Below are 17,911 nucleotides of genomic sequence, written 5' to 3'. Positions count from 1 at the left end.
TTAACTTTCTCAAAGACACCTGAAACCTCCCAGACGTAAAAGACACAGCTGGGCTTTGGTTCTCATTTCCAAAGATTTAAATGGTATATAACTTCACAGGGAAAGTATCAATGAGAAGAATGATAGTAGGAGTGACACTGGTAAACAGCTATAAAGCAGTGGGGGATCAGTCACGTCTACCAGGGTTCTTTAAACATCTCTCAGCAAGAAGGTGATACTCTCTGGTCTATTTGCTTTCTAATGATATAGATTTTTGGGGTAAGGCATTTTTTAGTTATTTAAAAAAAAAACAAAAAACATTACAAAATGACATTTTTGTACCAGCCACCTCTATTTTTCAAACATGATCACTGGATGTAATAATCAGATTACTCTGTGCAGCCACTCAGAGGTGTGAATCTTCAATGCCAGTCTTTTAAAAAAGAAACAACTCTTCAACCTATTTATCCTGTTGATCCAGTTATTTAATGCAGCAAGGGGAAATATAAGCTTGACAGGTTAGTATGGGCTTGATAGGACCAGCACAAAGCCTATGCACATCTTAAATCTAGCATACATAGCATTGAACACCCTCTTTCCAGTTCTGACGCATTACTTTCTGACAAGTGTGTAGGTTTATACACTATTTTAGCTGCTGGGACTTAAATTGAGTGACGCATAGCATCTGCTGTGGTTCTCTGTATAGCAGCAAGTTTTTTCCCCACAGGATTATTTGTGTGTATATCAGATGCCATCGAATATCTGCAGGGGCATGGATGGAAGGAAAAATGAGTGAGGTGAATATAGAGGCATGCACATACCTCGCAGGTTCAGTTTAGAGCCTAGTTCTGGCAAGATGTCCCCTTTTAGCACTGCAGGAAAATATGACCACTTAAAATGTGATTTTAAACACTTGTTGAGCACATACAGGGGGCTAATATATAAAACATGCTTATGCTACACCCTTTGCCTCTCCTGTAGCAGGGCCCACTCACAGACTGAAGCTGGAGACGAGGAATGAGAACTCCTGGGTTCTGTTCTCAGACTACAAGTCAGAGACAAAGCTGACTTGGTCCAGGTCATTTTATCCTCTCTGTCCCTCAGTTTACCACTAGGTTCAAAGGGAATACCATCATTTACTTGCCTCACTGGAAGCTCTGAGGTTTCTAGACCCTTTGGGATCTGTGGGTGAACTGCACTTTAAATGCAAAATCTTCTCGTGATTCTGGAAAGAAGCTTCCGATCAGGTCACAGGTGCTGCTTGCAGAGGTTCGTGTGTCAAGGGTTATTTCTTGCAGAATGGTATCCATATTTGCTCAGTCACTTTCCCCTGTTCAATGCTTCGTTGCGAAGGTCTGACAGATCTGTCCTCTAGTCTGTTCATCAGCAAGGGAGTAAGTGAAGGCAAAGAAAAAAGGAAGTGCATTAGACTGATGGTCACATTGCACCTTCCCTATCCCTGAGAGAAGCAGGGTGGGATCACCACTGAACTGCCTTGGCTTCTTTTGGTAATTAGTCCATATATAATCTTCAGGTCATGAACATGGGGGGTGGAATGAGCTTTGGTTCCATACTCAGCAGCCCTGAGAGAGTTTATCCTCCTGCTGTCATTTGTGGTTTCAATGCCTTTGAACAAAGGGGCTCCTCTGTTTCTACATTTTATTTTGCTTATGTGTGTAGTTTGCCAGTCATTTTGTCATCTTTATGCAACTATGATGCTGATCAGGGGACTTTCTGCTGTCACATAAACCAGCAAAGAGCCAGGGACTAGGCATCTTTTGAGAAGGAAAGATGGAGAAGGTGCTGCTGTGGATGGGTGTGTAACTCCTGGATTCTTTTCTTCCTCTGAATGAAGGAAACTTCCCTGGGGGGCTGGTTTCACAGGCAAAGGAGGGACATGCTACAGAAATTGCACTACAGTTTTGGGTCATGCTAGGTGCAGCTACACTTGTGCTTTAATGCACATTAGCCTATTTTCATGAGCACAGAGAAGCATCACAAAAAAGTGTGCTTTTGCTAATGTGCATTAAAATAGGCTAATGTGTCTTTTCTAGTACTTTACAATGGAGGTACTAAATTTAATGCGCATTAGCAAAAGCTTATTAATGAATGTGTAGATGCGCCCACTGTGTATTAAGCAGTTATTACTTAGCCTGAGATTGATTAAGCATAAACAACCTCTATTTCAGTTAATTCCTAATGCAGTCTCTTTTCCTTTGCTGGCTTGGCAATTTTGCTGCAGTTGCGACTGGTTAAGAATATCTCATCTCTTTTTTTCATTCACATAGAGCTGATCAATCTTCAGGACAATAAACCTTTGTTACATGACAGAAAAGGTGAGGAAAGCCTAAAGGAAATAAAGAATGAATAGGAGAAAATGCTGCATCCGAACTTCAACTGGTGAAAACCAGTTTAGCTATGTTAATCTCAGGGAGCAGGTTTCATGCCAGCTGAAGGTTTAATCCAGTTATTCGTCTTTGTTCTTTACGTCTTCCTTTCATTCTTCCCTGCCTTTCACTCACTGCAACAAATGATCGGTGAGTTGAAGAATGGACGAATATCTTTCTGGAGATTCTGTATTAGAGAGGAATAAGGATCTATAGAACAGGTATCCTCTTCTGCAGGGCTGACCCATGGCTATATCTACTGCTTGTGCTGAGACTTTCTCTCTAATAGTGGTAAGCAAGATTATCCTTTGTACAAACCCTAATTGTCCTGGTCTAGAGCAAATATTTCATTTCAAGCTGTTCTTTGTGGAAAGGGAATGCCCTGACCTTGGGCAATACCTAGAAAAAACAATGTCCTGAATTGTTTGTCATGGGAAGATTGGGGGTGGGAAGGTGCTTGACTGGGACAGGTGACTGACTTACAGGTGTTAGTGCCACCAGAGTGGATACTAGTACCAGTGCAGCATTGCATAAGCAGAATTCATGAGTAAATCTCCATTTGTGCTGAGAATTGGTGCATTTGTATGTGTGAAAGAAGTTGGGTTTTCCTCCTTTATACTTTCAAAGCTTGGTTCCAGTGAAATTATTGCTACCAACACCGGTGAGAGAAGAACCAGTTTTCTGATTGCTCTCATCAATGACCCTTGAGACCACCACTCAGAAAGAGGCAGGCATGTTATTTCCTAATTAGCTCTGATTTGCTTGTCTCCTTCCAGAACCTGGCTACAAACGTGTGTGCTACTTCAGTAACTGGGCCCAGTACAGGCCAGAACCGGCTGAATTCTTCCCAAACAATGTGGACCCCAATCTATGCACCCGCTTGACCTATGCCTTGCAACAATGAATGAAAATCATGTTGGATCCTACGAATGGAATGACGAACACAGACACTATCCAGAAATTCAAGCATTGACGAAAAGGTCAGTTCCTCCCAATGGACAAAATATAAAACAAATGCTCATTATGTCAGATGAAACTGAAGTAGTATTTTTTTTCTATCAAACATGATGCAAGGACGGGAGGGATATGATAAAGTATTCCTTTGCTACAGAATAAGAATTGCATAGTATATATTATATAGCCATACTCGCATTAAAGGGCTCCATTTTTCAACCTGATGAGATTTCACTCATAAGAGTAATCATGTTTTATTTAGTGGGGTACTCATGTAAGTATGCATCAGTGTCAGTGAAACCTACAGGTCTATCCTACACTGCATTTAAACCCCTTTTCCATGTTATAATAGTTTGGATATTTTACATTCCCTGAAGCTGGACATAGGCAGGGAAATCTGATATCTTTTATTAGACCAACTCAGATAGCTGGAAAAATTCTTCTTAGCAAGCTTTCAGGTTTAAATACCCTTTGTCAGGCTGAGGAAGCATCTTCAGTTGGCATGTGCTCTTTCAATGTTGGATGATCCATTGTGTATTGAGATCGCAGCCCTATTCATCATCATTATTTTTCCTGAATGTAAACCAACCGATGCACTCATCCTCTTCATCTCTCAACTAAGTGCTCCATTCAAAGGAAGGGGATTACAGCACCTTCTTGCCTCCCACAGAGTTGTGAGGTCTATTGAATATTTTGACACCCTTGAGATCCTTGCAATGAATGCTACTCTCAGATTCTTTTTGTTATTCTTCAAACAGGGCTCACTGCAGACCATGGCTCTATCCTTCATTTGGGGTGGCATCCATGCAATGCATCCTATCTCTATATGTCGGGGAGAAACTTGCACTGAAGGATATGGAACAGGAACCCAATGGGAAAAACTCATTAGAGTTAGAAGCGCAATAGTCCAAGAAAAGCTTCACAAATATGCCAAGTGCTGGTTATAGATGCTTCTGTTTGATAAGAGATGATTCCTTAAGGGATTTTATGCACTTTCTCTTGCTGGTTTAAAGCTGTTTAGTACTTTCCTTAAGTGTGGACAAGTCTGGTCTCTGGCCTGGCTTGTGGCTGTGAGGTGAGCAGAGGTAAAGGAAAGCAGGGTGTTATATCACCTTGCATGCTCTCGAGTGTTATGAAGGCCAGGTGGGATCACTGCTGAACAGCCTTGACTTACTTTAGTGACAGTCTGTGCATAACCTCCTGGTCATTTGTCACTTTCTGAAGGCCATGTGTGTTGGTGTTTGATACCCTACCTGGTTAGGACCTATCAGGACCCAGAACTGGGACAACGCCTGTTTATATCAATCCTATTGATTGTATTTCCTTCCAGTTGCCAAGATGATCTGGGAGCCAAGGGGCTTGAGGTTTCTGAAGCAGGATCAGCCATCAAAGCTATGTAACCTCACTATAATCAGGAGGCTAGTCTAGGAAACCAAGGAGCAAAGTGGAGACCGGGTGTTTGGGACGGTGTGGCAGCAGGATTGAAGACAGAGTTTTGCCATTGACTTTGACATGTCTAGGATTTACCTTGGGTATTTGGGTGTCTGAGTGAGTGTTAATGGGAAAAGCATTTTGCACCAAAATGGGAGGGTGTGGCGGAGCACAGTTGGGGTGCTCACCATGTGATGTGGACTGCAGCTGGCTAGGGAAGAGCTAGCAGTGATGGCAGCTGGAAAATACCCCAAGGGTCATTTTTTTAAGGGGGAAGGTGTGTGGTGGAGCACCAGGGTGCACTGTGGGGCTATTGCAAGCTCCATGGGAGTTTGCTTGCAGAGCAGCAGGGAACCCCGCCGCCCCCTCTGGAACCAGTTTAAAGGGGAAGGGGGGGGGCAGAGCACATCTGGTTGGTGCCTGCCACTTGAAGAGCTGGCAGCAGGTGTTGCCCCAGCCCTGGTGAGCAGCTGTTTTAGATCCAGGCCAGCAGAGCTGGAGGCAGCAGTTTGCTGCTTGACGCTGTTGAAGTAACATCTCCCGGTGGAGCTGCTGATCCCTGTCTTCAATTTACAGTGAGAAACCAGTCTCGCAAGTCATTTTGTTGGTGTCAACAGGGTACCCATGTACGAGGTCTAAGTGTGAGTCACTCCAGAAGTCTGATGTACGCGGCTTTTCAACTTGTCTTTGAGACTTTTATAGCATCTAGCTGGAACTTGACTATTGCAGAAGTCCAGTGAAAGTGCAAATGGTTTATTTATATGGGGGGTGGGGAGGAAGAGGAGGCAGGCGGTGATTACGCCTTTAACACTGAAACCCATAAGATAGGGGTTCAAAAATTTAGCCACAAAAGACTAAATGGCATTTTTGTAATTTTAACAAGTTCACAATTAAGATGAGTCTCGGACACAGAAAAATAACTATTTCCACTGACCTACCTTTCCTTTTTCTTCTCTTGTATCATAGCAATGACAAGCTGGGCACCCTGCTGGCCATTGGAGGGTGGACCTTTGGCACTCAAAAGTAAGATCTTTTTCCTTCACTTATAGAAGACACACAAGTCTATGTAACAAACAGCCCCCTTCGGCTGCTACTGAAGTCAACCACAGCTTTCCTACTGATTTTGGCAAACAGAATTAGGTCCCTGATGACTGGTATAAAGATGGTACAGCTGACTGGATGTAGATGATGGTGCCAACTAAATGGCAGGCGGAATGAGATGATGCTGTTGGTGCAGTTGTTAACACAGGTTTGGTAAGAAAATAAGGACAAGGCAAAATACAGAGATCATTTATGAAAATGTAGAGATGGGGATATGCAACTGAGGCATCAATGGTAAGAAAAGAAGATGTTTGGTGAGGAAGGGAATTACTATTAAAAAAACCTAAGGTGGATGTTGCTAGAACTCAGCAAATTATTTAATTTTTTTTTCAGGAAGCCTAGGTTGAGGAGCATACTCATATATAGGTTTGCAGAATTGCTCCTTTGAGCAAATTCAGGAATTTTTTTTTTCCAGTTCTTGTTTTAATGTGATATGTTCTGTTTTACAATTTAAGATGGCTTTGGGTTTTTCAACTACCCTTGGAATGATTATTTTTTTAAACATTAAAAAAAATTCTAAAAATCAAAATGAAATGAATAATTTCAGATTGAAGGACTCAGCTTCTGTAGTTTTATATCCATAGCTGTTCATTTAATTTTTCTGATGCACTTCTCTCGCAGCTCTAAGCATTGCCCAAGAGAGAACTTCCAAAGGGATGAAAGTTGTATTAAACATAAAATGGTGACGTGATGAAGATACAGAAGTGGGAATGGGAATACTTCCACTGCTTTCATTAGATGTTGAATCAAACTAACAGTGAAGATAATGACCTGGTTAGGGTATTGATTGACTAAATTGATCAAAACAGGAATCTGACAGTGGTATCCGTGCACACAAGATAATGGCAAGGAACAGGATAGGAGGAAGTTTGGTGAAGATAGTTGGTGCTGAAGGAGGAGTATGAGGAAGAGGACAGACTGGTGCTCATACTCCCAAAGTCTGTGATAACAGCACTTGTGGAAAACACTTATTGTATAGTCACTTATAATGTGAACAGAAATGGGGTTTTAAATGATATGGATCAAGGCCATTATGAAACGAACATAATGAGCCTTCAGTTCTATGTGTTGATGAGAAGAGGATGAACACTAGTGCAAGATTAATTCTCTTCTTCCCAGGTTCACTCAAATGGTTGCCTCACAAGGAACTTGGAAGACCTTCATTGACTCTGTGATTGTGTATCTCCGCAAATTTGGGTTTGATGGGATTGACCTGGATTTCGAATACCCGGGATCCCGAGGAAGCCCTGCTGAGCACAAGCATCACTTCACCATCTTGATTCTGGTGAGGAGATGTCGGACTTTGGCAGTCATGCCTTATGTGAGCTGAAATCGGACAGTCTGGAAGCCTGGAACTGTGCATCAGCTGGTCTGGTATCGATGCAGCATGAAAATCATTCGCTTTGGCTCCAGGAAAGCGACAACTGTAGAAATTGGGTATCTGGACTTGCTTAGGGCATTCTGTTTAAAGTCTTTTGGGATAATTTAGTGGGGAAGGATTGTTCAGAAGATAACTGAGCTACTAGAAAAAAAGGAGGAAGCTGGAATGTTTGCACATAGATGCAACAGAACAGGGATGGCATTTTGACCAGGGTGACTAACAACTAAATTCTCTTTTTAGGAAATATTGGAAGCCTTTACAGCTGAAGCTGCAAGTTCTGGAAAGCCACGGCTGTTGATTACAGCTCCAGTATTTGCTGGCAAAGCCACTATTGATGCTGGCTGTGAGATTGCTGAGATAGGGAAGTAAGTAGTTTGGTTTGCACGTTGTGCATCGAATGCTACTGGCTGGGCTGTCTGCTGCCCTAAACTTTGTGCTATCATTTACACCCGGTGAATACAAAGTGCTATTGATTTTCAGATTTTTGTGCTTGCACTCCCATTGATATGAACAGCTATGGATATAAATTGCTATGCAAGGTGTAAGGGGGTGGAAATTCAGACTCATTGCCAAAGATTAATATTGGATGATCCGTTAAGTGTTGACTGAGCCTATCTTGTCATCCCATTCCTCACTGTTCGTTTTGTTTCTTTGGCTAAATTTAAACCAGGCTCCTAGATGTCATCAGTGTGATGACTTACGACTTCCATGGAGGCTGGGATACATTCACAGGACACAACAGCCCCCTATATCAAGGCTCTGCTGACCACGGTGACTTCATATTTTTCAACTGTGTAAGGAAACAGGCAGCAAATTCCCTCTGTCTTTGCCCCAGGAGGATCTCGTGAGAGTGACAGGTACTGACTGTGAACATTTCCCATGTGTCTCTGCAGAAATATGCCATGGAGTACTGGCGTGATAATGGTGTCCCAGCTGAGAAGCTCCTCATGAGTTTTCCCACCTATGGGTGCACCTTCAGGCTCACAAGCAGTGACGCATGTGTGGGAGCCCCAGCATCTGGGGCTGGCTCTTCTGGGCCCTATACCTGTGAGGCAGATTTTGGGCTTTCTATGAGGTAAGCCGCTTTTACAAGTTAGGATTTGCAGAGAAGATGGTATAAGAACCAGGGCAAATGGAATTATTTAAATCTAAGATTCCTGTTTTGGACCTGGAAGTACAAGGAGACCATATTCCCAATCTAAAGTTTTTTATGTCTGGGCTTGCAGACACAGCGTAGCTACTGCTGCAGAGAGCTCTCTGTGAATTGCAAAACCCACCACAGAAATTGGGTAGATACCTGGTCCTCTAGTGTGTGCTGAGCTCATGCCTGCTGTGGCTGTTTTGCTTTCATGACGCAAGTGGGTTGATCTCAACCTGCTGGGGTATGTCTGCAGAAGCTGTTGTCTACATCCTAGACCATGTATGCAGCAGATCATCTCATTTATTTCTGAGCAGCTGCAGGAGAACAAGATGAACAGGAACAGCTAATGTGGATTTGCCAAGGCCTAAGGCCCCTGTACAAAGCCAGGGGGAGGAAAAGGGATCATGTTATACGAATTAGGCCCACTGACTTCAGTGGAGACGCCCAAGGCTGTCTAATGATCTGGAATTAAAGGTCCTAGGGAATATAATTTTATGAATTACAAATGGCAGATTTTCCTTTTATTTGGGAGTCCCTGGTGCAAATTAGAGTAAGGTTGCTCTAGATCTAGATTTGGCTTCAGTGGAGACCTAAGGGCCCTTCCAGCAGGCAAGGGATTGATGGAGTATGGCAGTGTCCTGGCCAGAGCCCCCAGCTGTCAGGAGAGGATGAAGCTGGCTTCCATCACCAAAGGATAAGCTGTCAGGAGAGGATGAAGCTGGCTTCCATTTCCAAAGGATCCCCCAGCATCAACCAAGTCATAAGTGACCACTTACACTATCAGATTGGCACAAAGCAGGTTAAAGGGAGAACAGGATCAGATCCACTGACTTTACCTTCTGACTTTTGAATGAGGACTCTTGCTTTTTAACACCACTGTCTTCTGCAGATTTGCACGTTCCTACAGAGTGCTGAGGTGAATTGGATCGATGACCAGAAAGTCCCATATGCCTACAGAGGGAATGAATGGGTTGGGTTTGACAATATTTGCAGCTACAAACACAAAGTGAGGCCTTTAATGCTTTAAAGTGATCTTGACTTTAACTTATTTCCTGCTGTTGGCTTATATTCCATGCTTTTTAAGTAATATTTTAGCAGGCACATGTTGTATCAAGCTATTGTGATATTGATAGGAGTATATCACAGAGCAACAATTTTTGAGCTGGGACACTACTGTCTGGCAGTGCTGTGATGCATCACTATCCAACAAGTTAATGATGCCGATGTTCGCGTTGTAACTCCTGGAGAAAACGGCTGTGGGAGCTGAATTGAGTCGTTTGATGTTTGTGGCAGGTCAAGTACCTGAAGGATAACAATTTTGGAGGAGCCAGGGTCTGGGCAGTTGACCTAGATGACTTCCTGGGCACGTTCTGTAATGAAGGAAAATATCCTCTAATAAGTGAGCTGAAGAGACTGCTTGAAATGAATGGTAAGAGGATGGGAGTAAGGATGTGGTGCAGTAGAATTAGGAGGCCTGGGAAATGGGTCATCTTGCAATGAAAGACATCCATGTGGAAAGGGCCATAAGAAGGCTTATGAATTATTAAAGCCCTCTGCAGTCTTTTGAATAGATATGAAGGATGTGTGCTACCCAGGCTTTCTGCTTGTTCTCTGTATGGAGGTGAATATCACTCTGATAGGTCATATTAAAAAAAACCCAACAACAGCTTTTTCACTTGTTCCCAAATGAAAATGCAGGAATTGCCTACATGAATCACATGATTTGTCTGATTTCTTTATAAGCTTTGATGTGACCAAGATCACCAAATTGGTTTCTTGATAATGATAAGCCCTTGACATTTTGAAAGAGCCTTCTCAGTTCATTAGTGCACAGCAAGTAAGTTAAATAGAGGAATATTGCTTGCTTTATTAAATAAATGGTGGTATGGAGCCACAATGAATACAGTCACTGCACTGATTGCCATGTTCAGACTTATAGCCCCTTTGCAATGCCAGAGGAACTAAAGGGGTCAATGTGTAAATGAAGATCACACCAGTTTGACTGCAGGGGAGGTATACCAGCTGGCATCACCTACATTATTCCCATATTTAGACGTTTTGAGGCATATACTCCCAGGGATTATAGGTAATAGATTTAGCATGTTTGGAGCTGGGTTTTTCTCTCTTGTGTAAAATGGTCTCCTGTTCTATTCTGGAGGCCTGGTTCTCTTCTAAGTAGAAGGCAGAAATACTCTCAAATGCACCACATGACTCTGCATGGGCTACTCCCTAAACACTCTGCTGGATGTGTGGGGGGGTGGTATTCATGCAACCTATGGGCAGGCTAACTTCCTCCATCATTTGACAACCCTCCCAACGTAACAAAGATGACCAAACTGTTTCGGATCCAGGAGGCAGCCAGTAGAGCAGTGTGCAGTGTTCTTAGGGCATTGTTACCTGGCACAGCAACTTTCCCAGCCAGATGTAGCCTCACTTCCATCACTGTCGTACCGCTGTAGTGCTGTCGGGTTTGATCTCTGGTGGGCCAAGTTCTGTAGACCCATTTGGTGTGGCATCTGTACAACACATCCTTTCCCCATGTCAACCATTCTGCATCTGTATCTTTATTTAAAGGACCCAGATATTTGCCTCCTGCTTGCATCTGTTCTGGAGTAAATTTGGACCATGGTGGTACAAACCTCTGTAGCTTGTAAGGTTCTGGCTTCTCCTCTGTTTTGCACAGCACCACTCCTTATGGAGGCTGTCTGTACTACTGGGGCCATTGCGGTCTTTATGGGTTTGTGGTGAAGAGTGGTTGGCTGATTTCCCCATTTCCCGTCATCACTATCATACCGCTTCTGTCTCGATCCTGCCTAGTATCTGCCAACACAGTCCCTTCTGCATCTCTGCACCTCTCCTTCCAACTTTCCATATCCACATTCTTTTGCTCTGCTTCCATTTCTAACCTGGACGCCCTGATCTTCGAGTTGGCTGACAGCATAGCATCCTTCAAAGATGAACCCCTTCGGTATGGTTTTCTGTGGGTAATTTCAGATTCCCATCTTTCAACTTCCCATTTCTTCCTCCAACACTTGGATTCTTTCTGAAGCCGTGACCAGGGCAACAGAAACCTTTCTGGCTGCTATAGGCAAATCCCTGCCAGACTAGGATGCTTTTCCTTCTTTTCAACAGGCTTTGTACCTGTTGCCCATTTACCTCACTAATCACGTAACTAACCATAGGGGTTTGGAGCCTTAAACAACTTTGCCCAGGCCAGAGGCACTCACTTTTGCAGCAACTGCCTATAATGGAAGGCAGGGGAAATTTCTGTGGCTGGACTGCGAACACTGGTGGAGAAAGGTTATGTCTCTCACTCCTCTTATATGTCCTCTCCACTTTTCTTATACACAACTCTTCATTTCGCTGACTTGCCCACTCAGGAATACTAGAACTGTTACCCAAATAGTTGTGCTTACAGTGTAATCAGGGTTGAGACATGAGACACAGGAGTTTGACTCTATAAAAGCACATTTATTAAGAGGTAAACGCAATGCGTTAACAGGCAGTGAGTTAGTTACCTTGCTAAGCAGACATCTTCTTCTAACAGTATCGGTCAGACAGCCCTTAGGCTCCGTGAGACAGCCTTGCACTTCAGCAGTCTTGAAGGTTGGTTCAACTACACTCTTCACCCTTGCCTTTTAATTGGCTGTATTTAATCTATTGTGTGTGTGCGCCTTTTAATAAATCCCCTATGTCTATTGGCCTATACCCTACCATTGCTCAATCCCACACAGACTTCACTCATGCCCATACAGAATGATACTCTCTTAATCTTTTCCTGACAACAGAATTTTAAAAATCAGCTAAACCTTAGCTGTTGCAAAGTTTGCTAACTTTGCCTCATGGCTGTTTGTGCAACCTGTTGCTAAGCTCAGGTCTTGCCCCTATGGTTAAGGAATGAGGAAATGTGGCTGATGGCTTAACGGTTCTGATAATGAAAGACCTGCTGGCCTACAATATGAACAGGTGCTGTCTCAGTTCTTGCATCTGAGAGGTCTTAACTAGGTAGGGGATTGTCATGAGCCCCACAATATTTTGAGGTGTTTGGGGCATGCCATGCATGCTTCCCTGAATTAGATATGCAGATATAGAGTTGTAAAGTGGACTGAGCCTGCTGCTTCTTTCAGGTGGGCTTTGGCCCCTGATGATGTCTTCAGCTTGTCTTTCAAATAACACACACACACCTTAAGCTACCCCCCAGCAAACAATACACCAAATCAAACCCTTCCGCTTTATCTCGGGCACTCTGGGAGGAACTCTTTGGCTCTGGTTCCCAGGTGAGCAGCTTGGCTGCTTCTGGCAGCAAGCAGGGAAAAGTAATTGCAAGCCTGGTGGCAACTGGCCAGTTTCCCTTATGACCAACCCTCTGGCAGGGTTATAGCATACGTGCTTACTAGCACTGAAGCCAGATCCTTACGTATTTACCCCACTGCACCATTAATTAAAAAATGAAACTATTGCATCCACTAGACTGCTGACACAGACTCAGAAAATGGAAATAAATGAGTGGAAATAGGGTCAATTTGGACTCATGCATATACAACAGGGACTTGGATTTATGTGTGAAGCTGAAGTCCTCTACCCAGAAGACAACCGAAGGACAGCGCTATTTTGAAATGAACCCTTATGAGCTATAATAGTGGATGTGGGTCAGGGTCTATATGTCTGTACGTGATGTGCTGGGTTGTTATTGATAATGAAGTGCTTAACCAAAGTGTGTTTAAGGATTTAAATATATGTGTATATAATGTTGCTTCTATCAAGGGATGTGTTTTTAATTTTACAACATTCATTTTTACTCATCAGCTGTTTCTCATGACATATAAAACAAGTCATGCCTACCCCTATAGGCATGAATTTAACATAGGTTAAAGAAATGTTATTGCATAAGGAATTGCAGGTCTTGTTAGGATGCTAGGTAAAAAGATACTAGTCATAGCGCATCACGATGAAAGTACTGTGCAGAGAGTTTTAGAAAGAATAAAAAAGGCTGGAGAAAATCATTGGAGGAAGGTATTCTTTGGATGGTTTCCCTAATAATGACATGCATTCATCAGTCGGTGACGGTGGATATTGCAGCTATTCTACTGACTGGTGGTGCATTTTCTCTTGTGGTTGTAGAGACCAATGTGAGACTTGCCGGTCCTGCCACAGTGGTCACAGGTATACGTGGTGTTAGAGGCTGCTGTACTGACAGGCTGTTTCCTTTTGGTCGCATTTCTGTTGTCATTTAAGTAACCATTTCTCATTGTGATGTTGGATCCATGATTGAGAAGGGAGCTCCACTTTGTCCTGTCTCCTGCTAAGGCCTCCAAAGGTTTGGTCGATTCCAAAAGCCTTCATGTTCTGCTTGCAGACGTCTTTGAAGCACAGTTTCGGGCAACCTACTCTTCTCTCCTCACCTGCAATTTGCCTATACAAGATGTCCTTCAGGATGTACCCATCTTCCATCCTGCAAAGATGCCCAAGCCAGCATAGGCACTGCTGTTTGAGTAGTACAGTGATGGTTGCTAGGTTAGTTTTGCTTTTGGTCCCCCACAGCCACAAGTATCTTGAATGTGGTGTTGCACCCAGTAGTTTAATTAGTAGGAGGAAAAATATGTTTGATAGCATGCTTGTGTGGAATGTGTTGTTGGATGAAACAAATGCAAAGAAGAGTGTGGCTGCTAATGGAAGAGTAGCAGTTGCTGCAATAAGTTTTGTAGGGACTCTTAGTGGTAAGCTGAATCACCTTGCCATTTGACACCATAGAAGAACTTATGTCCCAACTCCTAAGGAATGCAATCTAGTAGGTGGTGTAAGACAGGAATTGGGGTTGTGAGAGACTAAGCACTGGGAGGGATGTTGACCACTCTATTAAAGGGTCACCAAGGAGGAAACTATAGGCCAAAAGGTCTTTCATTATGAGGACCATGAATCCCTCAGACATATTTCCTCGTTCCTTAACCACAAGAGCAAAAACTGAGTTTAGCAACAAGTTGCATAAGCAACCATGGTGCAAAATTAGCCAACTTGGTAATGACTAAAGCTAAGCTGAAGTTTTTATCCCTGTTGTCAGGTGGAAAAGATGTAACAGCGTATCACCTTGTATGGGCATGAGTGACAGGTGTTAGAGTGCGCAAGGGTTGAGTGAAAGCCAATAGGGACAAGGAAATTATCATAAAGCATGCTTATGCATTAGATTCATTAAGTAAAGTAAATAAAAGGCAAGTTTGTAAGGAGTGCAGTCAGACGTGCCTTCACGACTGCTGTCCCACGGACCGTAAGGTAAGGGCTATCTGATCAACACGCCTAGGAGAGGACCTTTTGCTTAGCAAGGTAACTAACTCGCTGTTTGTTAATGCATTGCATTATTTCCTAATAAACATGCTTTGTAGAGTGGAATTCTTGTCTCTCCTTGCATGTCTCAGCCCTGACTATGCCCTAAATACAACTTTTTGGGTAACAATATCTGTTCCTATTGATTGTATTTGTTCCCAGTTGCCAAGGACAGCAAGGTTTTTGAGGCAGGATCAGTCATTAAGGTTATGTAACCATGCTGTATCCCAGAGGGATAGTCTAAGAAACCAGGGAGCAAAGCCAGGACTGGGTACTTGGGGTGATGTGGCAGTAGTGTTGAAGGCAGAGTTTTGCTGTTGATGTCAGCATGTCTAAGGTTTACCTTGGGTGTCTGAGTGGGTGTTAATGTCAAAACAGATTACACGGCAATAGGGGTTGGGGAGGAGTAGGGAGGAAGATGCCATTAGTAACATCTCATGTCCCCCTCCATATGTTGTCTCTTAATTCAGTGGATCAGACACACTGAAGTCTGGTTTTTTTCCTGCACTGGGGCTAATTTGCCCCAAAATCCAACATAGCTGTCCACAGCTGAATCATTCCAGTGTTGGGGGTCCCTTGCTCCAGCTCTTTTCCCAAACTTGGTTCTTGTGTCCAGAATAAAGGATGTGACTGGAGGAAAATGGCATGGCCGCTGCTTCTGACTGCCTGGTAAGCCCTAGCTGCCATGTTGGACTCTTCTACCTTTGGTATGTGTCTTAAGAAAGGGCAGCCTGAGGCCTGGTAATTGGAGAAATTAAAACAGGATGAAAACACCGTTGCTTAGCCTCTTGGGCAGGTTTACATTCTGTCCACCAACAGCTGGGCATGAGATTTCATTGTTCTTGAACAAATGAGTCCTTCTGTTTGTGTATTTAATTTTGCATATATTTATGTAGCTTGACAGCCATTTTGTCGTCTTTATGCAGGTGTGTGGCCTTCCACTGAAAGGAAAGATGAGAAAGGTGCTGCTGTGGATGGGTGAGTAACTCTTGGACTCTTTCTTTTTCTGACTCAGATATGAAAAAACTTTGCTGGAGGGCTGGTCTCGCAGGCAAAGAAGGGACTTGCAATATAACTTATATAGTGGGGTCATTGACATTACTTATTCTCACTAAGCATTGAAATACTCCATTCCAGTTTATTTCTAATGCATGCTCTTTTTTTTTTTTTTTTTTTTTGCAGGCTTGGCCATTTTGCTGCAGTTGCAGCTGGGTAAGAATATCTCAACTTCTGTATTTGTAGACAGGAAACAATGATTCTATATCAGGAATTTGTTACATGGAGAGAAAAAAGGCTGGGGAGAATTAAAGAATGGATTAAGGAACCATTGAGTTCATATGCTAGATGGTGTGAATCAATTTATCTATGACAACACCCATGAGTAATGTTGATGCACATTAGTTGTGGTCTGATCCAATTATTCCTTTGATTTTGTTCCTTAGTTCCCTCTCCCCTCCTTTTTCTAATTAGTAGAAATGAATTCAAGAATAGACAACTGTCTTCCCCAAGACTCAGAATTAGAGAGGAAGAGGCAGCAATAGAACCAGTACTCGTGCTTCCGGTGTTGATGCATGGCTGATCTACATACCCTGTTGAGATTTAGTCCCTAAATAAGCAAGATTATTCTTTGTGTGTATCCTACTTGTCCCGATTTAGAGCAACTATTCCATACTGAGCTATTGCTGGGTGGGAGGGAACGTCCTGATTTTGCCCAATATTTAGGCAGTAGTTTATTAATTTGTCACGTGGAAGGTGTGGTTGGAAGGTATTTGAATAGCACTTGCGACAGAATCAAAGATGTGAAAGCAGGTAGGAAATAGTTGCTTAAGCACAGCATTTGAATGATAGCTATGTAAAATTTCCATCCACATTCAGAACTGGCGCATCTATATGTACTGTATAGCCAAATGGGTCTATGAAAGGTTAGTTTTACATCTTCTGCACCTCCACTGGCTTCAGTGGAATTACTCCTGATTGTAGTTGGAAAATTGATTCCCCTCTCACCAATGCTGGTAACAGTCTCAACAACCCCTGAAACCACCACCTGGAAAGAGAGAGGCATTCCCTTCTCTAACAACTCTGATTTGCTTGTCTTCTCCCAGGCTCTGCGTATAAGCTTGTGTGTTACTTCACTAACTGGGCTCAGTACAGACCAGATCCTGCCAAGTACTTCCCAAACAATATAGACCCCTACCTATGCACCCACTTGATCTATGCTTTTGCAAAGATGAAAGAAAATAAGATCGCCCCATTTGAATGGAATGATGAAAGCAGACTCTTCCCAGAATTTCAAGCGCTGAAGAAAAGGTCAGTTGCTTCCAATATACAAGGTCTAAAACAAATATTGTTAGTGCCAGAGGACAGAATTTTGTTTTTTATAGGTTAGGTGGAAGGATGGGAGGGAAAAAAGTAAAGCATTTCTTCAATACAAAACCACAGGAGGACTCTCATCATGGGGTCCATCTTCTCAGTCTGATGAGTCCTTACTTACTTCCGTAAGTCATAGACCAGGGGCGGGCAATTATTTTGGGTGGAGGGCCGCTTACTGAGTTTTGGCAAGCCATTGAGGGCTGCATGACAGGCAGCCAGAGGCAGATAAATATTAATTTTCTAAATTTTTTAGGGGCCCCGCGGGCTAGGTAGAATGGCCTAGTGGGTCACATCTGGCCCGTGGGCCTCATTTTGCCGACCCCTGTCATAGACCGTTACATGGAAACCTGGAGAGAACCTCTGGGGCCATTTACTTCCACCCCTGGTCAAGACGGGATCATTGCTGTCTAACCCATCCCAGACAATGGTTTGTCTTACCTATTCGTAAAAGCATCAGCTAGTCTATCCATCTAATGTACCAGACAGAAGACAGTCACTGAAGATCAGCAGTCGTCATGCAATCCACCCATCAGCAGGCAGGAGGACAGGGAGGAGTAAAAGTGGGGCTCTAAACTTAGAGGTTTTCCAGATCAAGGAATTGCATCAAGAACAAAACCCCATCAGGCCACAAAGTTCAGTTGTTCGGGCTGTCTTCCCATTAGGGAGCGAGATGTTCTGGGCAGTCTCTCAGCAGGGCTGCCTGCAAGACTTCTGCTGGAGGGAGCTAATTTATCCAGCACTGGTTGGCTTTCTGAAACCCTTGCAACATCATTGTCAAAGGACGTTAGTCAGAAAGAACCAAACGTAAGAATTTGTGGTGGTGCTTGATTCTGGAAGAGACCCGGTGAC

General features: G+C 43.3%; 1 protein-coding gene and 1 pseudogene across 3 annotated transcripts in view; both read left to right on the top strand.

Annotated features, from left to right (window-relative positions):
- Positions 1–6,981: 6,981 nt before the first annotated feature.
- LOC106722273 lies at positions 6,982–12,547 on the top strand (annotated as a pseudogene).
- A 2,042-nt stretch (positions 12,548–14,589) lies between these two features.
- LOC102385764 (acidic mammalian chitinase-like) overlaps positions 14,590–17,911 on the top strand; it is an 8,754-nt gene continuing 5,432 nt past the window's right edge. Inside the window, exons 1-4 of one of the 3 annotated variants that reach the window (XM_025205869.1) lie at positions 14,590–14,641; positions 15,619–15,670; positions 15,875–15,904; positions 16,795–16,999. In XM_025205869.1, the coding sequence (XP_025061654.1) occupies positions 15,646–15,670; positions 15,875–15,904; positions 16,795–16,999 (260 nt within the window). In that variant the 5' untranslated portion in view covers positions 14,590–14,641; positions 15,619–15,645. Of the gene's footprint in view, positions 14,693–15,323; positions 15,362–15,618; positions 15,671–15,874; positions 15,905–16,794; positions 17,000–17,911 lie in introns of those variants that run through there. The other 2 variants (XM_025205870.1, XM_006025038.1) reach the window with 2 other exon arrangements.

This window comes from Alligator sinensis, unplaced genomic scaffold (assembly GCF_000455745.1).
Source record: "Alligator sinensis unplaced genomic scaffold, ASM45574v1 scaffold872_2, whole genome shotgun sequence".
Taxonomy (NCBI): Eukaryota; Metazoa; Chordata; order Crocodylia; family Alligatoridae; genus Alligator; species Alligator sinensis.
The sequence above is the reverse complement of the archived record's forward strand: the minus strand, read 5'-3'. Positions and strand labels throughout refer to the sequence as shown.